General features: G+C 32.5%; 2 protein-coding genes across 5 annotated transcripts in view; both read right to left on the bottom strand.

Annotated features, from left to right (window-relative positions):
• The window catches only part of LOC127716007 (transcription intermediary factor 1-alpha-like), a 371,430-nt gene that overhangs the window by 229,146 nt on the left and 120,415 nt on the right, over positions 1-21,869 (bottom strand). The gene's annotated exons all lie outside the window — the stretch shown is intronic.
• LOC127716015 (uncharacterized) lies at positions 710-20,406 on the bottom strand. 2 transcript variants are annotated; one of them, XM_052222131.1, is made up of 6 exons: positions 20,306-20,406; positions 5,999-6,081; positions 4,953-5,122; positions 4,492-4,652; positions 3,114-3,280; positions 710-1,414 (listed from the first exon to the last, which is right to left on the bottom strand). In XM_052222131.1, the coding sequence occupies exons 1-6, from the start codon at positions 20,374-20,376 to the stop codon at positions 1,362-1,364; spliced, it is 705 nt and encodes a 234-aa protein (XP_052078091.1). In that variant the 5' UTR covers positions 20,377-20,406; the 3' UTR covers positions 710-1,361. The 2 variants fall into 2 exon arrangements, with proteins under 2 accessions (XP_052078091.1, XP_052078092.1); XM_052222132.1 differs by lacking the exon at positions 20,306-20,406 and adding an exon at positions 20,224-20,271.

A 21,869-nucleotide genomic window follows, 5' to 3' on the forward strand; every position in this document is an offset into this window, starting at 1 on the left:
TTTCATGTTTTTTATTTTCCCAAAAAAAACAATCGAAAAACGTTTTATTTAATTACTATCATGATAATTGAATTTTTTTTTGGGGGCATGCACTGAATAAACACTCTAAGCCAGGGACAAGAGCTCTTCAATTTAGATGTAAATGAATAAGAAAATATAATCTCGTTAGCATTATGAATACTGGCCAGATCTGGGCTGAAAAATAAAAAAAATCAATGCAATTCAAATCACTCTCTTGTTCTTAGCTATTAGTGGTATCCTACATTTAAATTTCTAAACATGCACTAAGCACATACACTGGCATAACAATGGTGAAATAGGTACATTTTCTCAAAACAAAAAAGATTAATTTGTAATTTAGTATCACAAGAAACAAAGACACAAAACATGTATTATCAAACATCAATTATGTGTAGTAACTAAAATCAATAGTTAGTGTGTTATTCCATCCATACACATGTTGTCGTGTTGACAAACTCTCTTAAAAAGACTTCAAGTAGACCATCATTTTGCCTTTGATATCGATACTTCGTGACGTCATAATCACACCATCTTCGAATAGAATACGAAATATGCAGGTGATTTCAACAAAAGTTATAATCTACTAGTAGACAAGGTTGCTCCACAAAATTAAGAGAAATAAAAGTGCATACAACAAAAACATAGAACATGAATCACTGGGGTCATTATTAAAGAATGAAGACATTACTAAAGGAAGATGCAAGGATATTTTATTTAAAGAGAACAGCAATGTTAGTAAAAACCTTGTAATAAGTCTAATTCGGTGAGTAACATTTGTGAAAAGGGACGGGCTTGTTGTTACGACATTAGGAACATATCCACTACAATCTGTGAAAGGGATATTCTACAACGGTCAAACACATCGCGATGGGGATGATTTCAACTTCAGCACTCGAAACTCTTAGTTTGATATGCCCATGTATACATTCAAAAGTGCAAACTACAGAGTTCGCAAAGATATTTAAACTATTATACTGAATTTCAAGTTTATGTATAAGAATGCTTCATACATATTACACAAGGGAGATAACTAAGCAAAAATCTGAAAGTTTTAATCCCGTTCTTTTGTAAAGACAATATCAAGCAGCTAAACATTAGTGATAGTCAAACTGCTGTATATCCAATAATATTTATTTTTTCTCGATAACATGTGTTTTACATTTTTATATTTCTGTCAAAGGGCCAAAGTTAATAGTTTGTTATTTAACGAAAATGAAACGAGCCAAATCAATTTAACCAAGATGTTTGGTACCACCTGAATATCAAGTTACAATTAAAATATTGCTACATATTATGTCAATAGATTTTCCTGATCCTTCTTCTCTGTCTCTTTTTGCACTTTATACAATACAAAGAACAGATATAATCATGGTATCTGCTGGAACAGCCATATCTACAAATAAAAAGAACAAAATGTATTCCTAAATATGACGCTTATGTATGAGGTGCTCAGAACCAGGAGTAAATTTGCTAAAAACCTCGGAATAACCTCACACATTTTTTACACTTCTACGTGGATAAAAATATTACTGTCATGCTTTAATTAAACAGTGAAAAGGTGTAATCTTTGAAACGGCAAGTGAAGTTTCAGGGATAAATATAGCTTCTTTTCAAAAGAAGATCTTTCTGTTTGACTGTTTTCAGAGTCTTCTTTTACAAAATTTATGAACGACTTTGTGTTTTTATTTACAGATGATGTATCTTAAAGGGCCATTTTTTTAATTAAACTAAGTTATACAAATTCTCCCAATCAATCTAAAACACATTAATGAAACATCTGAATAGTGTTAAAATGACGCATTTGTATAGTTTTGCAAGGAGAAAATGATTAACATTGTATTTTCTCTGATATTTTGAGAGATTTAGCATTGACTTCTAATTCACAGCTTTAAATGCTGGGTGGGAAGAATAGTCATCTGTACATTTTTTTGAATGGTGGTTGTCATTGCTGATGAAAAATATTAATGATTTGCAAAGAGGTTTCGTGGTGCATTTTAGTGACTATTCATTGTACATATCATTATCGAGTGTATCTTGTAGAGTGAAGAACTTGAAAATAAGGAGATGTTGTATGATTGGCAATAAGAAAACTATCGACCAAACTTCAAAGAAGTGAATGTAAGCAATCACGTGCAACCGTACGGGCTTCAATAATAAGAAAACCTTCATACTGTATGGTCGGCTTATCATTTTTGTTTATACAGTTAAGCTTTGGTTGAACTCCCAAGCCGAAAGAATAAATCTAGCCTGTTGAAAAATTCCTCGTCAGTAAAAACAGTAATTTACTGTGGTTTTAGTGTTAAAAATTTATTAGAAAGACTAATAATCACATATTGACTTACCTAATTAGACTTATCACAGGGTTTGTTTTTACATTAACAACACGACAAGTGAAGTGAAGCAGGATCTCCTCTCCCTTCCAGAGCACATGAGATCACTCCCGGTTTTTGGTAGGGTTCTTATGGCTCAGTCTTTGGTTCACTATGATGTGTTTTGTATAGTTTTTATATTTTAGTCTTTTTATCTATTTTGCCATTGTTTTGTAAATGCATTTTCGACTTATGAGTTTGAATGTTCCTTTGACATCTTTCAACTCTCTGTCACTATATGCATTCACACTCAAGTCAACATTGGTACAATCAGAAAGAAGACACGGTTGATAAAATTCAAAAAAGACTTTTCTTGTATCCTAATATTTGATACTACTGAAACATGTCGCTAGTTGGTTGAGACACGGACAAATCGTGTCAGTCAACCATTTTGTGATCGATTGATTGTGTGTAACTCGCTTTACGTCAAATGGCAAATAGTGCATTTTTAGTACGAAAAAAAAATGAATGACGGGAAGTTTGGAATGACAATTGAAAAAATGGAATAGTGGATAGGGATAGGAGTTTTATTAGCCTTTGAACACGCCCATACAGTCCGATTGAAGAGTTGTTCCAAGTATTCTCAACTCGAATTGTAATCTGACATTCAGCAGTGAGGAATAGTAGTATTGAAAAAGGGACATATGAGCTAAGGGTGTTTTAATGTTTAATAATGATAAGCTCAACAAACTTAAGTAGTTCGAACTTTAAATGCAAGCTTACCATTGGTCCAGTTTCTAGGTGTGAAGTTTTTGGTGTACAGGAAAAGTGGAATGGTTCCTTTCTTTTCCCATGGACAAGAAGGAGTTTGATCAATAACAACAAACCATCCATCATCTCCTGGACATCCATGATAACTTTTATTTACAAAAAACTTGCGCCGTGAATTTCTGAAGAAATAATCAGATATCAACTTGATCACATTTAAAATTAATGTTTACCTGTATATGATAATATAAATTATTTCCAGTGCCTGAGGGAGATATGAAGATGTGTTCACCCAAGAACATTCATATTTCATGAAAGCATCGCCCGATGGAACTATATCTTTTCGAGGGTGAAAACATCTTCATATCTCAATAAGCCAATTGAAAATGAATGTTTTATTCCACTACCTATACTTTTTTCCTTCCTGAACATTATTCTTTATCTTATTCGCTTCTTTTTGTTTTTGTAACTAAACACTACATGAAGAATGATAATAAAAACTAAACATAATCTATTCATTATAATTCCTTTTTTTCTTTTAGACCTGAATTAATTTTGAAAACGAAATTACTTTACAATCTCTAAAAATATTTAAAACGTTATTTAAATATTAATCGCACGTAATGTTGTATACGGAAGTTCCGAGGGGAATATGATACTCAGTGGGTAATATAAAGTTTTGTTCGACGTCATGTGGCATAGTCTCGTCCAATCAATTGTTGATTTCGCTATCAATATTAATAAGCAGTGCAATAATATCATTAGAGATAATTTAATTTGACACAATGTAAAACATTGTAAAATATTATATAGTATATGATATGATATGGTATGATGTATAGTATAATATTACATTACTTAATTGTATCTTTAGCAATATATTAAAAATTATCATAGAATGCATGATATACAGTTAGTGATAAAGTTTTAATATTTAGAAATAAATGCACAGCAAGGGAGAATAATTGTAATTAGTTATATAACCGATAATAACGTTCTTATGTGCAGTTTCCAAACATTGCACTTGCCAATTGGAAATAATACAACTTTTTAGCAAAAAATACAAATATAACTACTGACCTAACAACAAAGTTGATTGCATGGATAATGGTTATATTTTTTCGTTTATTGTATGCCTATAGTCATGCAATCATTAAAACTCTCTTGATCATTACAAGTATAATTATTGCCGTTTTAATCTGTTCTCTTTAAAACGACTCTGAATCAACAAGTCGGTGTAAGTACATGTTTTTGATACCGTCAACATGGTCATGTATTGTTCCTGCATGTATCAAGAATATTTTATTGTCAATTTACTCCTATTTCCTTACCATGTTTACTGTATACAAAATAAGTGTTAGTCATTAAAATAAACTATTAGTAAATTATTTACCCAGTTATTGAAAAGAAGTTAAATGTACTGCAGGATTCCAAGTCATTAAAACTACTGTCTGCTAGATTTGCTCTACTAAACCAGTTCATCTTATCTGTATGTCTGCCATTAAAGGACATCCATGCAACAACATGATTATTCTTGAAAAATTCTATTTTCACCTGTGAACATTAAAATAAACAAACACAAAAAAATTAAAAATTAAATGCTACGTCATAGTAAAATGTCGTTGGTTATTTTGTTATTGTTTGTACAACAGATAATTTAGTTAACCTACATGTCTATAAACTTATCTTTCGTATTGAAAAGAATTAAAACAAACAATATTAAACACCATGTTCAAGCCTTGGGCTTCGTCTTTATGTAATTGGTGCCTTTGTTGTTCGGTATTTGTTATAGATATAGAGCTGGAACTTCTTTCTTTGTTTCTTTAGTTATATCTGTTATCAAATACAAGTTACCGTCTTTATATTTGCAGTACCCCAATTATCGATAATTCTATTTCTTAAATGGCGGCTTGTGCCCTGAGTAACGAACGATGTTGGTAGATCGTTACACAATGCCTGGTTGTTCCATGCTTCAAGAACGGGCTTTCCATTTCCGGAAAATGCTATAAACACAGGAAACCAAACTAAAATGTAAAAGTTTTTATTTCACATTTCATGTCAGATAAAATATCGTATGATATAAATGTTTAAGAAGGACATTTCTATAGTAATGTGCCTTTAATAAAAAAAAAAGATGTTGTTTATCGTCTTAATAACGTGTTATATTATTCTTTTATTTGTCTTAAATATTATTACTTTTACTGTTTAGTCTGTTTTTTTTTTTTTTTTTGGTGATATCCTTTAGACGTGACTCTAAACTTATTTATCCATCAATGTGTTATTCTTATTACTTATACACCCCGTCATTGTGTTATTGTTCTATGACAAGTTGTGCATTCTTGTCTTTCATTTTTGCTTATGTGCTTTGTTTATATGCCATTTTGTGTTAACTTTCTTTATTACATATGACTTGGCTCTGTACTTATACATCCCGTAATTATGTTCTTGTGGTATTGTAAATTTTTGTATTCTTGTCTTTCATTTTTGAATACATTATGATTTGTCTATATGCCTTTTTGTGCTTCTTTGTTACATATTTGTTTGTTTTCGTAGTGATGAAGATTATAACACAATGTTGACTGCTGTTCCTCTTTTTTTGACATTTTTATCAACTGTGTGTGTTTGTTTTGTACGCACATCGTTGTCAATATAACGGAATTTGATGCTACTTTCATACAAGTGAGACGTTTAGCTAGTTATAAAACCAGGTTTAATCAACCATTGTGTACATTACAAAATGCCTGTACCAAGTCAGGAATATGACATTTGTTATCAATTCGTTTGATGTGTTTGATTAGGGACTTTCCATTTTGAATTTTCCTCGGAGTTCAGTATTTTTGTGATTTTACTTTTTAAATGCTTCATAAAACTACCAGCACTAACATGTATGTAGTTCTTACCTTCTGTTGTGCTGACACTTTCGTGAACAACAAGCAAAACCAGAACTAAGATACACATGGTCATTTCAGCATTCGGTTTCATACTATATCATGAAAAAAAATATTATTAAAATAGCTACATTATGCATTTATAAGCATATTTTCAAAATAAATTACATTATTAACAAATAAAACGTAAGAATATTGTTATTAGAATAAAATAGAATAGAACATATTATATAAGGTAGGGTTATATGAAACATTACAAACATAAGCTCTATAGAACTTTTTGCCGACACTTTTTTTTTTGTGATCTGTTTTAGTTATTTGTTTGCGTTATATTACACTAGTAGCAAGATTTCAGTCTGAAACGGTCATTTTGGTCTGATCAAGTCTGAATCAACTGAATTTACCGCTAGGGAAAAACGTTAAGACTTTTTAAGACTTTCAGACGCTGTTCAGATATGTCGTGTTCAGTCCGTTCATTCATGTCAAGATAAACAAGACAGAAGGCTCTAGCTGTTAAACAAGATATGTTAAGACGGTTTTAGACGAATTCAGACCAAACATAAAAAGTAATGTTCAAAATTTTCAGATCGGGTTAAGATCCGTTTAGTGTGTCAGAATGATATTAGGAGTTACGCCCCTTCATGTGGATGATACATTTTAATTATAAAAAAATTACAATATAAATGCTAGAATGAAAAACGTATATTTTTAATAATTAAACATAAAATCATTGGTTGACGTTTTATTTCTGTTGGTCTTTTTTTAAGAGATTAGTGATTTTGTTTTGTTGAGGAAATAACTTATTCGCCTATAACTGTTTATGATTTTATTTTATTTTTTATTTTCTGATGTTAATTTATGTATTTATCTACTTATTCTTTGAAAAGAAGTAATTGCAAATTTTAAACATAACATTATCAAAAGAGTGAAAACACCTTATAAATTTCATGCGTCTGAAGCACGTTTCTGGATTTAACTTCATCGGGAACGATAAACGTAAATACAAATATGTTTTATGTCAGATAATTTATATCGTTAATTTCGTTATCTTTCGATACTTTCCTCTAAAACTTAATAATTACTTCGTGGCATTTAGTAATCATTCCCCGTGCGTGTTATTCTTTTTATATTTGGACAACCGTCTTCTTTTTTTTTTTTTTTGCTTTTATTTCGTAGTGATGCGTAGTCACCAAGGCCGCATCAGGGAACCATGTCTCCGAGTGCAGTTAATATTCTGAAAACTGCACTTAGACCGTGACGAGACAATAAAACTATAAATAACATACCATCGGAAAGAAGAAGATGTTGATGGGAGGGGGCGGGGAGGAGGTTACAGAATAGAGAATGAGTGGCAATAAATATAAAGAATAGAGAAAATGAATAAAAAAAAATAAAGAATAGAGAATAATAAGGTGCTTGAATATAAAGAATTGATAATAATAGACAAAAAGTTTAAAGAATAGAGAAAATCGGCATAAAAAATTAAAGAATAAAGAACTAGAGGCTCTAAAGAGCCTGTGTCGCTCACCTTGGTCTATGTGCATATTAAACAATGGACACAGATGGATTCATGACAAAATTGTGTTTTGGTGATGGTGATGTGTTTGTAGATCTTACTTTACTGAACATTCTTGCTCCTTACTATTATCTCTATCTATAATGAACTTGGCCCAGTAGTTACAGTGGAAAATATTTTGTAAAAATTTACAAAAATTTACAAAATTTATGAAAATTGTAAAAAATTGACTATAAAGGGCAATAACTCCTTAAGGGGTCAATTGACAATTTTGGTCATGTTGACTTATTTGTAGATCTAACTTTGCTGTACATTATTGCTGTTTACAGTTCATCTCTATCTATAATAATATTCAAGATAATAACCAAAAGCTGCAAAATTTTCTTAAAATTACCAATTCAGGGACAGCAACCCAACAACATGTTGCCTGATTGGTCTGAAAATTTCAGGGCAGATAGATCTTGACCTAATAAACAATTTTATACCATCAGATTTGCTCTAAATGCTTTGGTTTCAGAGATATGAGCCAAAAACTGCATTTTACCCTATGTATTATTTTTTTGCCATGTCGGCCATCTTGGTTTGCGGGCAGGGTCATCGGACACATTTTTTAAACTAGATACCCTAATGATGATTGTGGACAATTTTGGTTAAATTTGTCTTAGTAGTTTCAGAGGAGAAGATTTTTGTAAAAGATTACAAAAATTTACGAAAAATGGTTAAAAATTGACTATAAAGGGCAATAACTCCTTAAGGGGTCAACTGACCATTTTGGTCAAGTTGACTTATTTGTAGATCATACTTTGCTGAACATTATTGCTGTTTACAGTTTATCTCTATCTATAATAATATTCAAGATAATAACCAAAAACGGCAAAATTTCCTGAAAATTACCAATTCAGGGGCAGCAACCCAACAATGGGTTGTCTGATTCATCTGAAAATTTCAGGGCAGATAGATCTTGACCTGATAAACAATTTTACCCCATGTCAGATTTGCTCTTAATGCTTTGGTTTCAGAGATATAAGCCAAAATCTACATTTTACCCCTATGTTCTATTTTTAGCCATGGCGGCCATCTTGGTTGGTTGGCGGGGTCATCGGACACATTTTTTAAACTAGATACCCCAATGATGATTGTGGCCAAGTTTGGTCAAATTTGGCCCAGTAGTTTCAGAGGAGAAGATTTTTGTAAAAGTTTACGGACGACGGACGACGGACGACGGACGCAGGACGACGGACGACGGACGACGGACGCAGGACGACGGACGACGGACGCAAAGTGATGAGAAAAGATCACTTGACCTTTCAGGTCAGGTGAGCTAAAAAAAGGACCCCCTCCAGATCCTCATAGAAGTTTTCGTTAAAACAATACAACCTAATTTAAGTTCAGCATCTAGTATATATCCTTGTAAATGCGTTAATCCTTTCTTTCATTTTAATAACAATTTTATTTAATATAAAATAATTATGTATTTATTTGTTTATTCAAGTTGCACTATAGCAAATAATTCTTCTTCGCCTTTTTCTTCCTATAATAGTAATAAATGTATTCGTTATTTAATATTTTCTGTCAATAAAGATTGAATTCGATGGCACGTGCCACTAATCAAAAATGATCCTTAAACTATCAAAAACTTGGCAATTACAATGGCTATTTCACAATTACATCATATGTACACCTGTCATGGTATCATAGCTCCGTTCATGTATGTGTAATTTAAGGTTCTGACACATTTTATAATACTAGTAGCTTCTTTCTGAACACTATTGACGACATTGTTAAAACTGCACGAACATATCACAAAACCGCAAATTTAGTGGTTAAAAAATAAACGATAATGACAAAAAAATAATTAAAAACTAAAAACAAAACAAAATTCTGTTGGAAGTAGCATATATTTACATGTATAAATTGTCTAGTGCTTTTATTACAGCGGTATACTTGTTTTATACACAGACCATATTCTGATCATATTCTATGCTAAGATATTGACAAGTCAGAAGTATATATGTTAAAAGTCGTTTTAAATCAATTCATTTCACAGCTGAGGCAAATGTTCCTTCCCATTGTTGAATGGAGGTTAAATAAATGTGAACAATAAAAAAGATGTATATTTCTTAGGCATGGAGCTAGGCATTTCTGAAGTATCTTTGATAGCATTTTTTTCCTATCAAAAATGTATGCTGGTATATATGTAACTCTAGGTGTTTACCTAAAATGTTATGTATATGTAAAAGTTTAAGATTTTTTTTTTAATATTTGCCAAAAAAAAAACATTATCCGGAAAACCATATAATGGCGTTTTGTCCTTTAATTCTGTTTTTGTGATTTTCTAACCTACCTTCTAATTGATACGTTAATCCAAACAGTGCAAGTGTGTAATGCAAACATGCAAAATTCGGCTTTGGTGTATCATGTTAAAACAATACCCATAAATTATGATAATTTTCAATAATTTTAGATAAGATTATGCAAGGAAATGTGTTATTGTTTTCTATTTATCTAGCAAAATTGTATCTTTTTTTACACAAAGATGTCGATAAATAAATTTGATACCCTGCATTTATCATGCATTTCAATAGCATATTGTCAAATTGTTAAAAGATCTCCTCCTTAACAGGGAATCCGTTAGTATTGAAAGTCCCTGTCCTAAATTATTGAATTTGTCATTCTGCATTGACAATATTCAATTTATCTTGGTGTAAGTAATACGCACTCATTCGGGCTAACGCCCTTAATGTGTATCTAATACATATTATTTTCTCCCTCGTTTCACCCCTCCGATAATAAAGTTTTTTCTTAACTAGATATCGTAGAAAAACCAAACACAGTATAGGGTTGTGCGTTCGCTACAAGATCGCCTTGAATTTAACATGTTCAACATAAATATATACAATCAGCCATGCAAAAAGGCATAACATTTGTGTCAACTAATTCTGCCTCTTTAAAGGTCAAATGAAAGTTAGTCATTTCACTCTACTATGGAATGAAATGAACGAGAGAACTTTTGACGTGGTATAGTTATAATATAACTGTTCTTTATACTTAATATACTGAGTTTGTACTGCAAGCCGAAAAATCCACTTTGCTCTCTGGATGTCTCTTGGCTTTTGTTTTTGTTTTTGGTTTGTTTGCTATATTATTGACGTAAATAAAACCAACAACTCCTTTTATTCAGATATATAATTTGAGTTCTGTAAATTTCTAGACGTACGTAAGAATGAAAGACGAAAATGCAGGTTTCATAAATGGTCATCAAAGAGCGACACAATTAAAAAGAAATAAAAATATAGTTATTACAGCTACAGTCATTTTTTTTTTCTCTATTAAAACATATTTGATACTTTTTGCGCTATTGTCATATATCAAAAAAAATCTAACATTTCCATAAGCTTTCTGTGATTTCCCCGATTCACCATTATGATGTCATGCCACTTGCTATATGGATTCAGAAAACAAATTTACGAAATCTATGACCACACAATTGTAACTGTTCCTATCTTTATTAACAAAATTTAGTGTAAATATTTACAACTATAAAAATTAGTAACAGTGGTGGTCTATTCTGCCCGGAAAACAATGCGGACTAAATCTGTGTACAGTGCACGTGGCGGATCCAGTCTTTTTAAATGGGGGTTCCCAACCAAGGATAAAGGGAGGGGATCCAACCGTATGTCCTTATTAACAATAGGGGGTCCAAAATCCCCCCCCCCCCCCCCCCCCCCATCCGCCACTGTGTGTACCACTGACATTAAATTTTACAAATATGCAAATCGATACTTGTTCTGTTAGGACATTTTACAATTTTCTATAATAGAAGTAGGTGAATTAAACAGCAGACATATTGGTTTTCTTGGTTTATATAGAGGAATTGTCTACCCCCGATCAATAATCTCATTAAATTGTACAGATGTGCATACGTATTAGTCTAATATAATCTTTCATCTTATCAAATTTGAATCTCATGATTTTTGTAAAAAGGCGGAATTAAATTTCCAAAGTGATATTCAAACTTATTATTCAAAGACAAACTGACAACGCCATGGCAAAATAAAAAAAAGTCAAAATGACAAACTGTACATATATGCTAACTTAGAATATATAGAACATACTTTATGACTTCATAACCATAGAAAGACAACGAAAGATCATATCATAAACAAAATTGTATTGAAAGGTCAATGATGAGAAAATTTTAACATTTGTTATACCTAGTACTTCATAATCTTTTTCTGAAAAGTTTTGTCGTCCTGAATATGCATGAAATGTTTGCCACTGGATGTTAAGCAACCAACAATCAATTAATCTTTTGCTCTAAAAAATTAATTAAACAATATAAGCCACAATTGTATCCATCACTTGGTGTCTGTTTAGGGGCCAGCTGAAGCACGCCTCCGGGTGCGGGATTTTCTCGCTGTGTTGAAGACCAATTGGTGGCCTTCGGCTGTTTTCTGCTCTGTGGTCGGGTTGATGTCACTTTGACACATGCATTCCCCATTTCCATTCTCAATTTTGAATAGTATAAAAAGTTGTTTTATTTAAAAGAGACTTTGAATAATAACTTTAAAACACAGTTATGTTATAATTGAACGAGTTCATAAAAACTAGAAATAAAGGACTATATATATACTGAAGTAAAACCAAAAGTTTGTTCCGACACTGGACTTGTAGGCAACGGCTCAGATGTACTTATTTATACTGGATAACCTATATGTGTGGTCATAAAAATTACAGACTAATTTCCTCTATGTAAACACAAGGAGATGTGGTATATTAAGAATTGCTTATGAATTTACAACTATCCGTAAAGTTCAAATGAGGTGGACGAAAGCCACCAGAGACAACCGTACGGCCTTCTAAAAACCATTCCGTTAAGTTGGCTAAAAACGGTCCCAACATGAAAAATATGAAATAATCAAACTCTGAGAAAACTAACGGATTTTACTCAGATCCATCCATCTTGACACCTCAAACATTCAAACACTATATAATTTTAAACCTAACTGACTCGCAATTTTATAATAAACAATAATTATGAACTTTTTAAAATAAGTTATCCATGGGGAATACTTAAAAAATCATCTTATTCACGATGTAAAAATGAATATTTAAAACTTTTCCGTTATATGTTACCTGTGAAATGGCGCCAATGTAGTTTTATTTTTTTGGCGCAAATGAAAGATTGATTTTTTTTTTCAAAATTGGCGCAAATGCAATGCACCCCCTCTTTGGAATCATTTAAAAAGGTAAAATTCACCTGTATTGGTATTGCTGGTGTATATTTGTCACACGTTCCATCTACAATATACGGAAATGACACGGCTGGGTATTGTAAAGTTACTGAAGGACGTTTAATGTCAAATTCATATCCCCGGGCGAAAACATGATTATTTACCGGTTTGTCAAAACGCCGTTTGTACACTTACCAAAGTGTATTGATCTTTCACGCTGTCTAGTCTAAGATTAAAAGTTTAGGCAATTTTTGTAGGTTTTTAAAGTGAACGGAAAATGAGCTTTGCAACAGTGTCTCTAACGATAAAAAAAATAATGTGGTCCGTCAATATGACATATTACAGAGGCAGGTATAAATATTTGTAAAATTGGCTTAAATATTTCATTTAACAGCAATTTGTAGAACTGATTATTTTGATCCCTCGAATACGTGTAAAATAATGAGTATTTATATTATTTAGATTCTTTCATATAATTGTTTTTGTTTATTGTATTCACGAATTTTATATAAACTCATGACGTTTAGACCTTGACATTTCGTGTAGACACCTGGGGCACTATTTGATTTTTAAGAATAATCTTAAACTGCACAAAAATTCGTCAATGTTTGTCACGAATATGATCAAAAAGGACATCTTGTTTATTCAATTTTTTTAAAGTAACCAAACTGGATTATTTTTGTATAAAGCAAAGATATTGGAAAGTTCTCATAATCATTTTTCTCTGGTGGTCCTTGAAGAAAATCTTCTGTTCCTAACTATTATTTCTATTGCATAATTTCGATGGTCAAAACCTTCGGACCACCACTTTTCAAAAATTTTCATTGTATATGGATCTATATGCAAGTATATATATACAATGTATACCAGACATTTCTCTGACTGTTTTTTCTTCTTTTTTTTTTAATAAATCCGTTGGTTGTGTACTGATTGATACTTCAGTCTTGGAGAATAAGATTTATTTCAGTACTATAGTTGTAATTAGCTTTGAGCAAACTTCCAGTAATTGCAAATACCCTTATTTCCCTGCTTTGTGTCTATTGTCTTAATGTAAGTTTTTTTTTGTGTGTCTCGTACTGATCTTTTGAGTTAATCTAATTGCAATTGATTTGTGCAGGTTGTTCTAATATTGTTCTGTTACACCACTGTCCCAGCCTCGGGGAGGGTTAAGCGCTCACAAACATGTTATTGTACTGTTACACCACTGTCCCAGGTTAGGGGGCTGGTTGGGCCGGATCCCGCTAACATGTTTAACACCGCCACATTCTGTATGTATGCTCTGTCCAAAGTCAAAGTCAAATGTAATTCAGTGGTTGTCGTTTTTTGCTGTGTTACATATTTGTTTTTCGTTCATTTTTTTTTTGTACATTAATTTGACCGTTAGTTTTCTCGTTTGAATTGTTTTACATTTGTGATTTCGGGGCCTTTTATAGCTGACTATGCGGTATGGGCTTTGCTTATTGTTAAATGCCGTACGGTGACCTATAGCTGTTAATTGCTGTGTCATTTGGTCTCTTCTGGAGGGTTGTCTCATTGGCAATCTTCGTTTTTATATCAACCCTGCCATATTCTGTGTGTGTCTATCCCAAGTCAGGAGCCTGTAGTTTAGTTGTTGTCGTTGGTTCATGTCTCGACTCATATTTGATATTTTGTAAATTATTTTGTTATATATAATTAGGCCGTAAGTTTTCTCGTTTGAATTGTTTCGCACACTTTTCACGTCGGGCCTTTTGACAGTATCGGGTTTTGTCATTGTTGAAGGCCTTTATTACGGTTGTCTATAATTGCTTACATCCACTTCATATTTGAACTCCGGTGGATAGTTGCCTCATTAGCAATCATACATTTCTTCGTTTTTATTTATTTACCTGACTTTTAAACTCGTGTTTTGAACCGAGTCCTGAGCATGCATGACATATTTGTCACTGGGCGTTAATAATTAGCAACAAACAATCAACCAATTAAACTTGTGTTAAATAAGAAGAAAAACCATTTGATATTCATTCATTTAGTGGGGTGGGCTGGTAATTAAGAGCTGAAAAATATGCATAATAAGCGAAAGATTAAAAATGTTAATAATGCCCTCTATAAATTTAAACTGACCACCACGGAATAGCCCAACTTAGTGTTGAAAGTAGCGTTAAACACCAATCAATCAAAATCCCTTCCCTAGAATATCAAATAGTCGTCCCTTAACATTTTTTGTCCGTGTAGTTCTTATATTTATCCAGCTTATCGTCATACAAGGATGTCCTATTAAGACTGTCATACCATAAAAACGTTTATAACACAGCTCACATTCCAATATATCTGCATTCATAAATTTATTAATGTCATTTAGACTAAACGACGCCATGTTTGTTATGTGCCTCTGCCGTTTAAACTACCTATCAAAAACGAAGAGGTGGAAGAGGGCCAGAAGATCTTCCCTATGCAAAAAAAACAGAAATGGACCTCTTCTGGCTCACTACCGAAGAACAAAAAAACACGCCCCTGTTTCTTGTTGAAGACTGATTTACCCGGTACGTCTAAACACCACCTAGGCCGCCTTGGTGCACTAAGCTCTGAAAACTGCACTAAGCCCATGATGGAACAGTCATATAAGTACCAAGGTCATTCAGTATGATAATGTTGTAAATAAAGAGCATATATTTAAATTTTGGTGTAAATGTATTTAGAAATGAAAGAGTTATAAACATTTTACATGGCACGCGCCGACTTTTGTATAATGTGTCCAGTTATCATAGTGTTGATTGAATCCACCGAAGCTTGACGAGTTCATATAAACCAATACCAATATCTTTATTCCCATAACCATTGCAGATACATAGGTACAGAGAGAGTGCAAAATATGTACATGAATATGCATCTATTTACAAAACATATATACAATACAGTGGTTTCCAAATAATATACATTTTAGCTAGGAGGACCCACATGTTTATTTATACACTTTGTAAACTTACATAATCTTTTTAGCTCTGAATTTTTGTTTAATTTGCTCATCAATTTTCTAAACTTTAGTGTATTAACATAAGCCAAATAGTACTTATCAAGGTATAATTTTCTACTGTCGTTAAAAAATGGACATTCTAGCAGATAATGAAATTCGTCTCCAATGCTACCAATATTACAAAGATGACATTTTCTATCATTTCTATTAACATTATTCCACCTCCCTGTCTCTATTGAGAGTCTGTAGTTTGTGGTTCTATATCTACACAAAATAATACTTTCGTGCATATCCAACATATCAAAATATTTTTTTTCAAAATTTAATTCTAACTTAAAAATTCTATAATCTACTGATTATGTAGACTCTTGAAATTGTGTATTCCACAACTGTTTGTATTGGTCTTGTAATCGCAACTTTAGTGCATTTTTTAATCATATATCATTACCAAAACATTGAGAAATCCAAATATTTGAAAAACCACATGCATCCAATATATTTTTAACTTCACTCACAAAAAATGTACATACATTATTAACAGTAAATAGTGTTTTTAATAGTGTATATGCGATAGAAGATAACTTAGTCTCTTTAGCAGATACTAATTTACACCAATAAGATACTATTTTTAATTTAAAGGATATCTACCAAGTTCTCCGTATACCACATAGCTAGGTGTGGAATTTTCAGTTTCAAAAGAAGTTTACAGAATTTCTGATGGATTCTTTCTATAATTTCAACATCACCATGCCCCCAAATTTCACATCCATACAAAAGTATGGGTTTCACAACTTTATAGAAAAGATCTAAGTGACACTGAGTGGAAAGATTATGTATACGGCCTGATTTCAACACCTTAAACATAGCTTGTGTGGCTTTTTCTGCTAGGTGTTTCTGTGCTATTTTAGTATTACCAGTTCTAGATAATAATATGCCCAAATAGTTAAATTCTTTTAATATTTTCAATGTCAGTGCCGTCTATAGCTATATAAAAATGTAAATTTGACGGCATTCTGCCTCTAGAAAAAATCATCACTTTAGTTAACTTTAAGCTTCAAAATATTACAGTATTCACTGAAAGAATCCAGCTGTTTCTGTAAATCATCAGCACTTTCTGCCAATAGTACTATGTCGTCTGAACTAAGGATATGAATGGAAAGGTTAAATATGCACCAAGATCGTAAATTAAGATTGATTATTATAATGTAAAAAAATATGTTCAAAGTTGGTTCGAAAATCTTAAGAGATTTAAAAGTTATCATAAAAAAGAAGATGTGGTATGATTGCCAATGATACAACTCTCCACAAGAGACCAAATGACACAGAAATTAACAACTATAGGTCACCGTACGGCCTTCAACAATGAGCAAAGTCCATACCGCACAGTCAGCTATAAAAGGCCCCGAAATGACAATGTAAAACAATTCAAACGAGAAAACTAACGGCCTAATTTATGTACAAAAAATGAACAAAAAACAAATATGTAACACATAAACAAACAACAACCACTGAATTACAGGCTCCTGACTTGGGACAGGCACATACATAAAGAATGTGGAGTTAAACATGTTAGCGGGATCCCAACCCTCCCCCTAACCTGGGACAGTGGTGTAACAGTACAACATAAGAACGAACTATAAAAATCAGTTGAAAGAGGCTTAACTCATCAGATGGATAAAAATACAAATACTACAAATACAAGTTAACATTTTTACGGGGCACGCGCTCTTCTTGTGTAATGTCTGATCACCTTGAAAATTGATCCAACCAATCTTTAACTGGTAAATTATGTTTCCTTGTTGCTAAGTAGTAATGATAAAAGGGCTGTTGATCTTTTCTTTGATGCTTTGTTAGAAAAAAATATATTTGGAAAAAGTGATTGTTTAATTGCGCTAGTTGAAATAAAAACAGTGAAACAATAGAAATTGGCTTTTACTCAAAGACATATCTGATTTACCTATGGCGTTTTTGTCGTTTGGTTGCTGTCAAATTGAAGTTTATTCCACATCTCCTATAGTTTGAGTTCTGTTTGATTACTTTTTATTACCGTCTCCTCGGAGACGGTATTAAGAGTTGAACGATGGACAGTCTGCGGGCTGAAGGCTTTCTTACTACCTAATTGGAAGATATTACTTACGCTGTCATAATTAAATTTCGTTCATTGGTTGGGACAATTCAAACCTAGTAAATGTCTTTTAATCCCGTAGAGTGTCGGATCTGAACTCTTTATTTTAGTAAATAGATTTGCCTGGTTACCAATCATGCATATCGGTACACAGGTAACACTTATCTATAAATAGCCAAATCTCCTGAAGATTTGTAAACACACACGTGATTATTTCATGTTACGTACATTTTATACGTGAAAACATAAGAAAACTTTTAGGAAAATGCCTTTTTCTTAGGTTATATTTATTTATACTCAGTAAGATTTGATTTGATTTGATTTTTGGTGTTTTAACGCCACTTTGAAGCACCGCTTTTGGGCTATTTCGTGGCGGCCAGTTTTTATTGGTGGAGGAAGCCGGAGCGCCGGGAGAAAACCACCGACCTTCGATAGGAAAACTGACAATCCTAGTCAATTAAGATTGGAGTCGAGTGCACCCGCACGAGCGGGGTTCGAACTCACAACCTCAGTGTTGACTGGCTAGTGATTACAGTAGTAACTACTTAGACCACTCGGCCACCGAGGCCCCCTACTCAGTAAGATAATCTAAAGGCAACACAAACATTTTAAAACGGAGATATCAAATAATTTCTGTTCGATTAATATTAATTTACACAAGAATTTTTATCTCAGGGGGCGGGGGCGGCGGCGGCGGCACTTCGACCTTTTTATGGCAGAGGTGAGCAGCTGAGACATCCAATACCCCACTCTTTATATATATATATATATATATATATATATATATATATATATATATATGAACAAGTCTAAATTGAAAACAACGTTCAAACCTATGATTGCGTTGGATAAAAACCGCAATTTTTATACGTGTGCATGCAAAACAAATTTCTTGGTAGAGGGGTCTAAATACAGCACAAACAACATTTTCCAAAAGACCAAATGAGTGAAAAAGTATATTTTAACAAAACGCATTTGACTAGCAGGTCGAACAACTGATGTTCTTAAACCCTGCTGACTGCCATTGGCGATTGACAAATAAACGGATCACAAGATGTAACAATTAGATCTTATCATTAATTTATTACCAAACAGAAAACAATAAACTTGCGGAAAAGATGGTATACCGCAAACATGAGGTGCAAACATTTGTACACCATATCCAGATTTCGACAATTAATGTCTCTTCAGTGATGTTAGGAATCGAAACGGTATTTGGAAGGCCATATAATTTACCTCAATTTAGGATAGACTCTTGAATTTTGAAAGAGTCAAAATAGGATGAACGGATCATATAAGTCCGAAGGCAAATATAATACAAGCCCAAACGAAAAAATATAAACAAGTCTAAATTGAAAACAACGTTCAAACCCATGATTGCGTTGGATAAAAACCGCAATTTTTATACGTGTGCATGCAAAACAAATTTCTTGGTAGAGGGGTCTAAATACAGCACAAACAGCATTTTCCAAAAGACCAAATGAGTGAAAAAGTATATTTTAACAAAACGCATTTGACTATATATATTGAATGATAAAAGAACATACATGCAGTTACCCTAGCTATCATATATTTTTTACAATACGTATATATACCTGCCGTGACATAGCTATCATTGTTACGTTATTTCATGGGGAGATACTAGTAAATAGATTTGACAAATATCTTAAACATTTACGAAAGTGATTTTAGAGACATATATACACAATCTCTGGTGATTTTAATTGCATCTGTAAAAAAATATCGACATCTGATTAGTTTCAGATTCAATCATCAACCTTGTCTTATATTTCACCTAAATTTCTCGACCTCATGCAATTTCATGAAGCTTCAAACAGTGACCTATCCCAGCGACTCATCAATTCCACTCATTACATAATAAGTGCCCCCACACACACCCCAAGATCGTTTGGCTGAGTTGGATGTTGTCTAGATCTACCTAGCTAGCTCTTCCTAGCAAGATATAGCAGAGGTTGAAGAACAGAAGACTAAAAATATATCTAAAAGGGAATATAAGAAGAGCAAAAAACTACTCTCAGACGATGTATGCTAACATATTTTAAGCAATGTTTAATTTCTATGAATGATTTTAAAGGAGATGTGAAGTATACATAATTAATTTAGACAGCAACCCAATTAAGCAACAAACAAAACGTGACAATTTACTTCTAAAGTTCAATCTACGGTCTTCTTCAATGGACATGTCATTACAACATTTTAAAGTTTTTTATCCTCCCAAGTCTAACTATAATATATAGAATAGTTGTGAATATGTGAGCCAAAATTAGTTCCTGTGAAAAAAGTTCCAGTGGAACAAATATCACAGGAAATATATTCTGGGAGAACTTTTTTCACAGATAATTTCTATATGATTTGTTCCATCTCTATAAAATAAGTTCAACAATTTACCTGGTGAAATAAGTTCTGGGTTTGTGAAATTTGTTCCTTACCTAGTGAAATAAGTTCAAGGTTTGTGAGATTTGTTCCTTACCTGGTGAAATAAGTTCCTTGTCTGTGAAATATGTTCCACTGGTTATACAAGTTATCTTTTATACTGAGCATTGTTATCAGTGAGCTTAAAGTTATAATTCAAGTTCATTATAAAAACATGTATTATATTGATAATGTAATAAATAAAAGGTGTAAACATCCAATATGGATTCTGTGGAGTATAGCAAAATGTTTAATTACATTATGCATACAAAAATATCCAAATGACAATAATTTAATGAGGCAGATAAGCGAAGAATAAGAAAAATCCGTCAGAAATTTTTTATAGATCAATCATTTATTTATGAATATTGCAATTCAACATATGTTACTTCATATCAGAATTTGTAGATAAACTGTTATCACAGAAATATGTCTCATCCTTTTGTAATTTTGATTATGCAAATGTTGAAATTAAAATAGCAATACTTTAACATGTTTCATAAGTTATGCAAATATTCAAAGTCAATGAACCATGACTGAGGTACATGGCTAAACAATTTCCATGTAAATGAGATGTGCCAAAGCTAATACAACTGCATACCAAATACCATTGAATTATTATAAGTCGTTCCCTTTAAACAAACCTAAACACAAACATTAACTTATAAACTATGTAAAAGTTTCAAAGTCACTGAACCATGAAGAGGGGGTGAGGCTATATAATATCCATGGAAACGATATTTGCAAATGCCAATAAATTTGCATACCAAATATCGTTTACTTAACATTAGCAGTTCATCTTAAACTGATCTAATCACAAACTAATACATGTAAACTAAGCAAAAGTTTCTTAGTCGATAGACAATGACTGAGGGGGCGGGGCCAAATATTCTCCATGGTAATGAGATGTGCTAATGCTTATACAACTGAATACCAATTAACATTTGCCTACCCTAAATGGTTCCCCTTGAACTGACCTAATCACAAACTAATACATGTTAACTTAGCAAAATTCTCAAAGTCAATAGACCATGACTAAGGGAGCCAAATAATCTCCATGGAAATAAGATATGCCAATGCTTATACAACTGCATACCAAATATCATTGACCTACCACTAGTTGTTCCCCATAAACTGACCTAATCACAAACTAATACATGTAAAGTAAGCAAAAGTTTCAAAGTCAATAGACCATGACTGAGGGGACAGGGCCAAATAATCTCCATGGAAATGAGATGTGCCAATGCTAATACAACTGCATACCAAATATGATTGACCTACCACTTGTGGTTCGCCATAAACTAGACCTAATCACAAACTAATACATTGTTGACGACGCCGCCCACGCCGACGCCGGAAACAGCATACCTATGTCTCGCTTTTTGACTCCGTCAAGGCGAGACAAAAAATGAAATAGTGTGTTTTAAATATTTATCGCAGTTGTTAATAATAGTTGTGCATTTGTTTTTTAATCATATTATCTACGTACAATATATATGCTGACTTAATTTGAATTTCTCAAAGATTTACCTTATTTTGAACGTTGTCGTGTTGTTTAAAGACTTCAATGTTGAATATTAAACTTGTCAGGTACAACTATAGAATGTTTTGCTTGATATAAA

The sequence above is a fragment of the Mytilus californianus genome, unplaced genomic scaffold, assembly GCF_021869535.1.
Source record: "Mytilus californianus isolate M0D057914Y unplaced genomic scaffold, xbMytCali1.0.p SCAF_9, whole genome shotgun sequence".
NCBI classification, from domain to species: domain Eukaryota; kingdom Metazoa; phylum Mollusca; class Bivalvia; order Mytilida; family Mytilidae; genus Mytilus; species Mytilus californianus.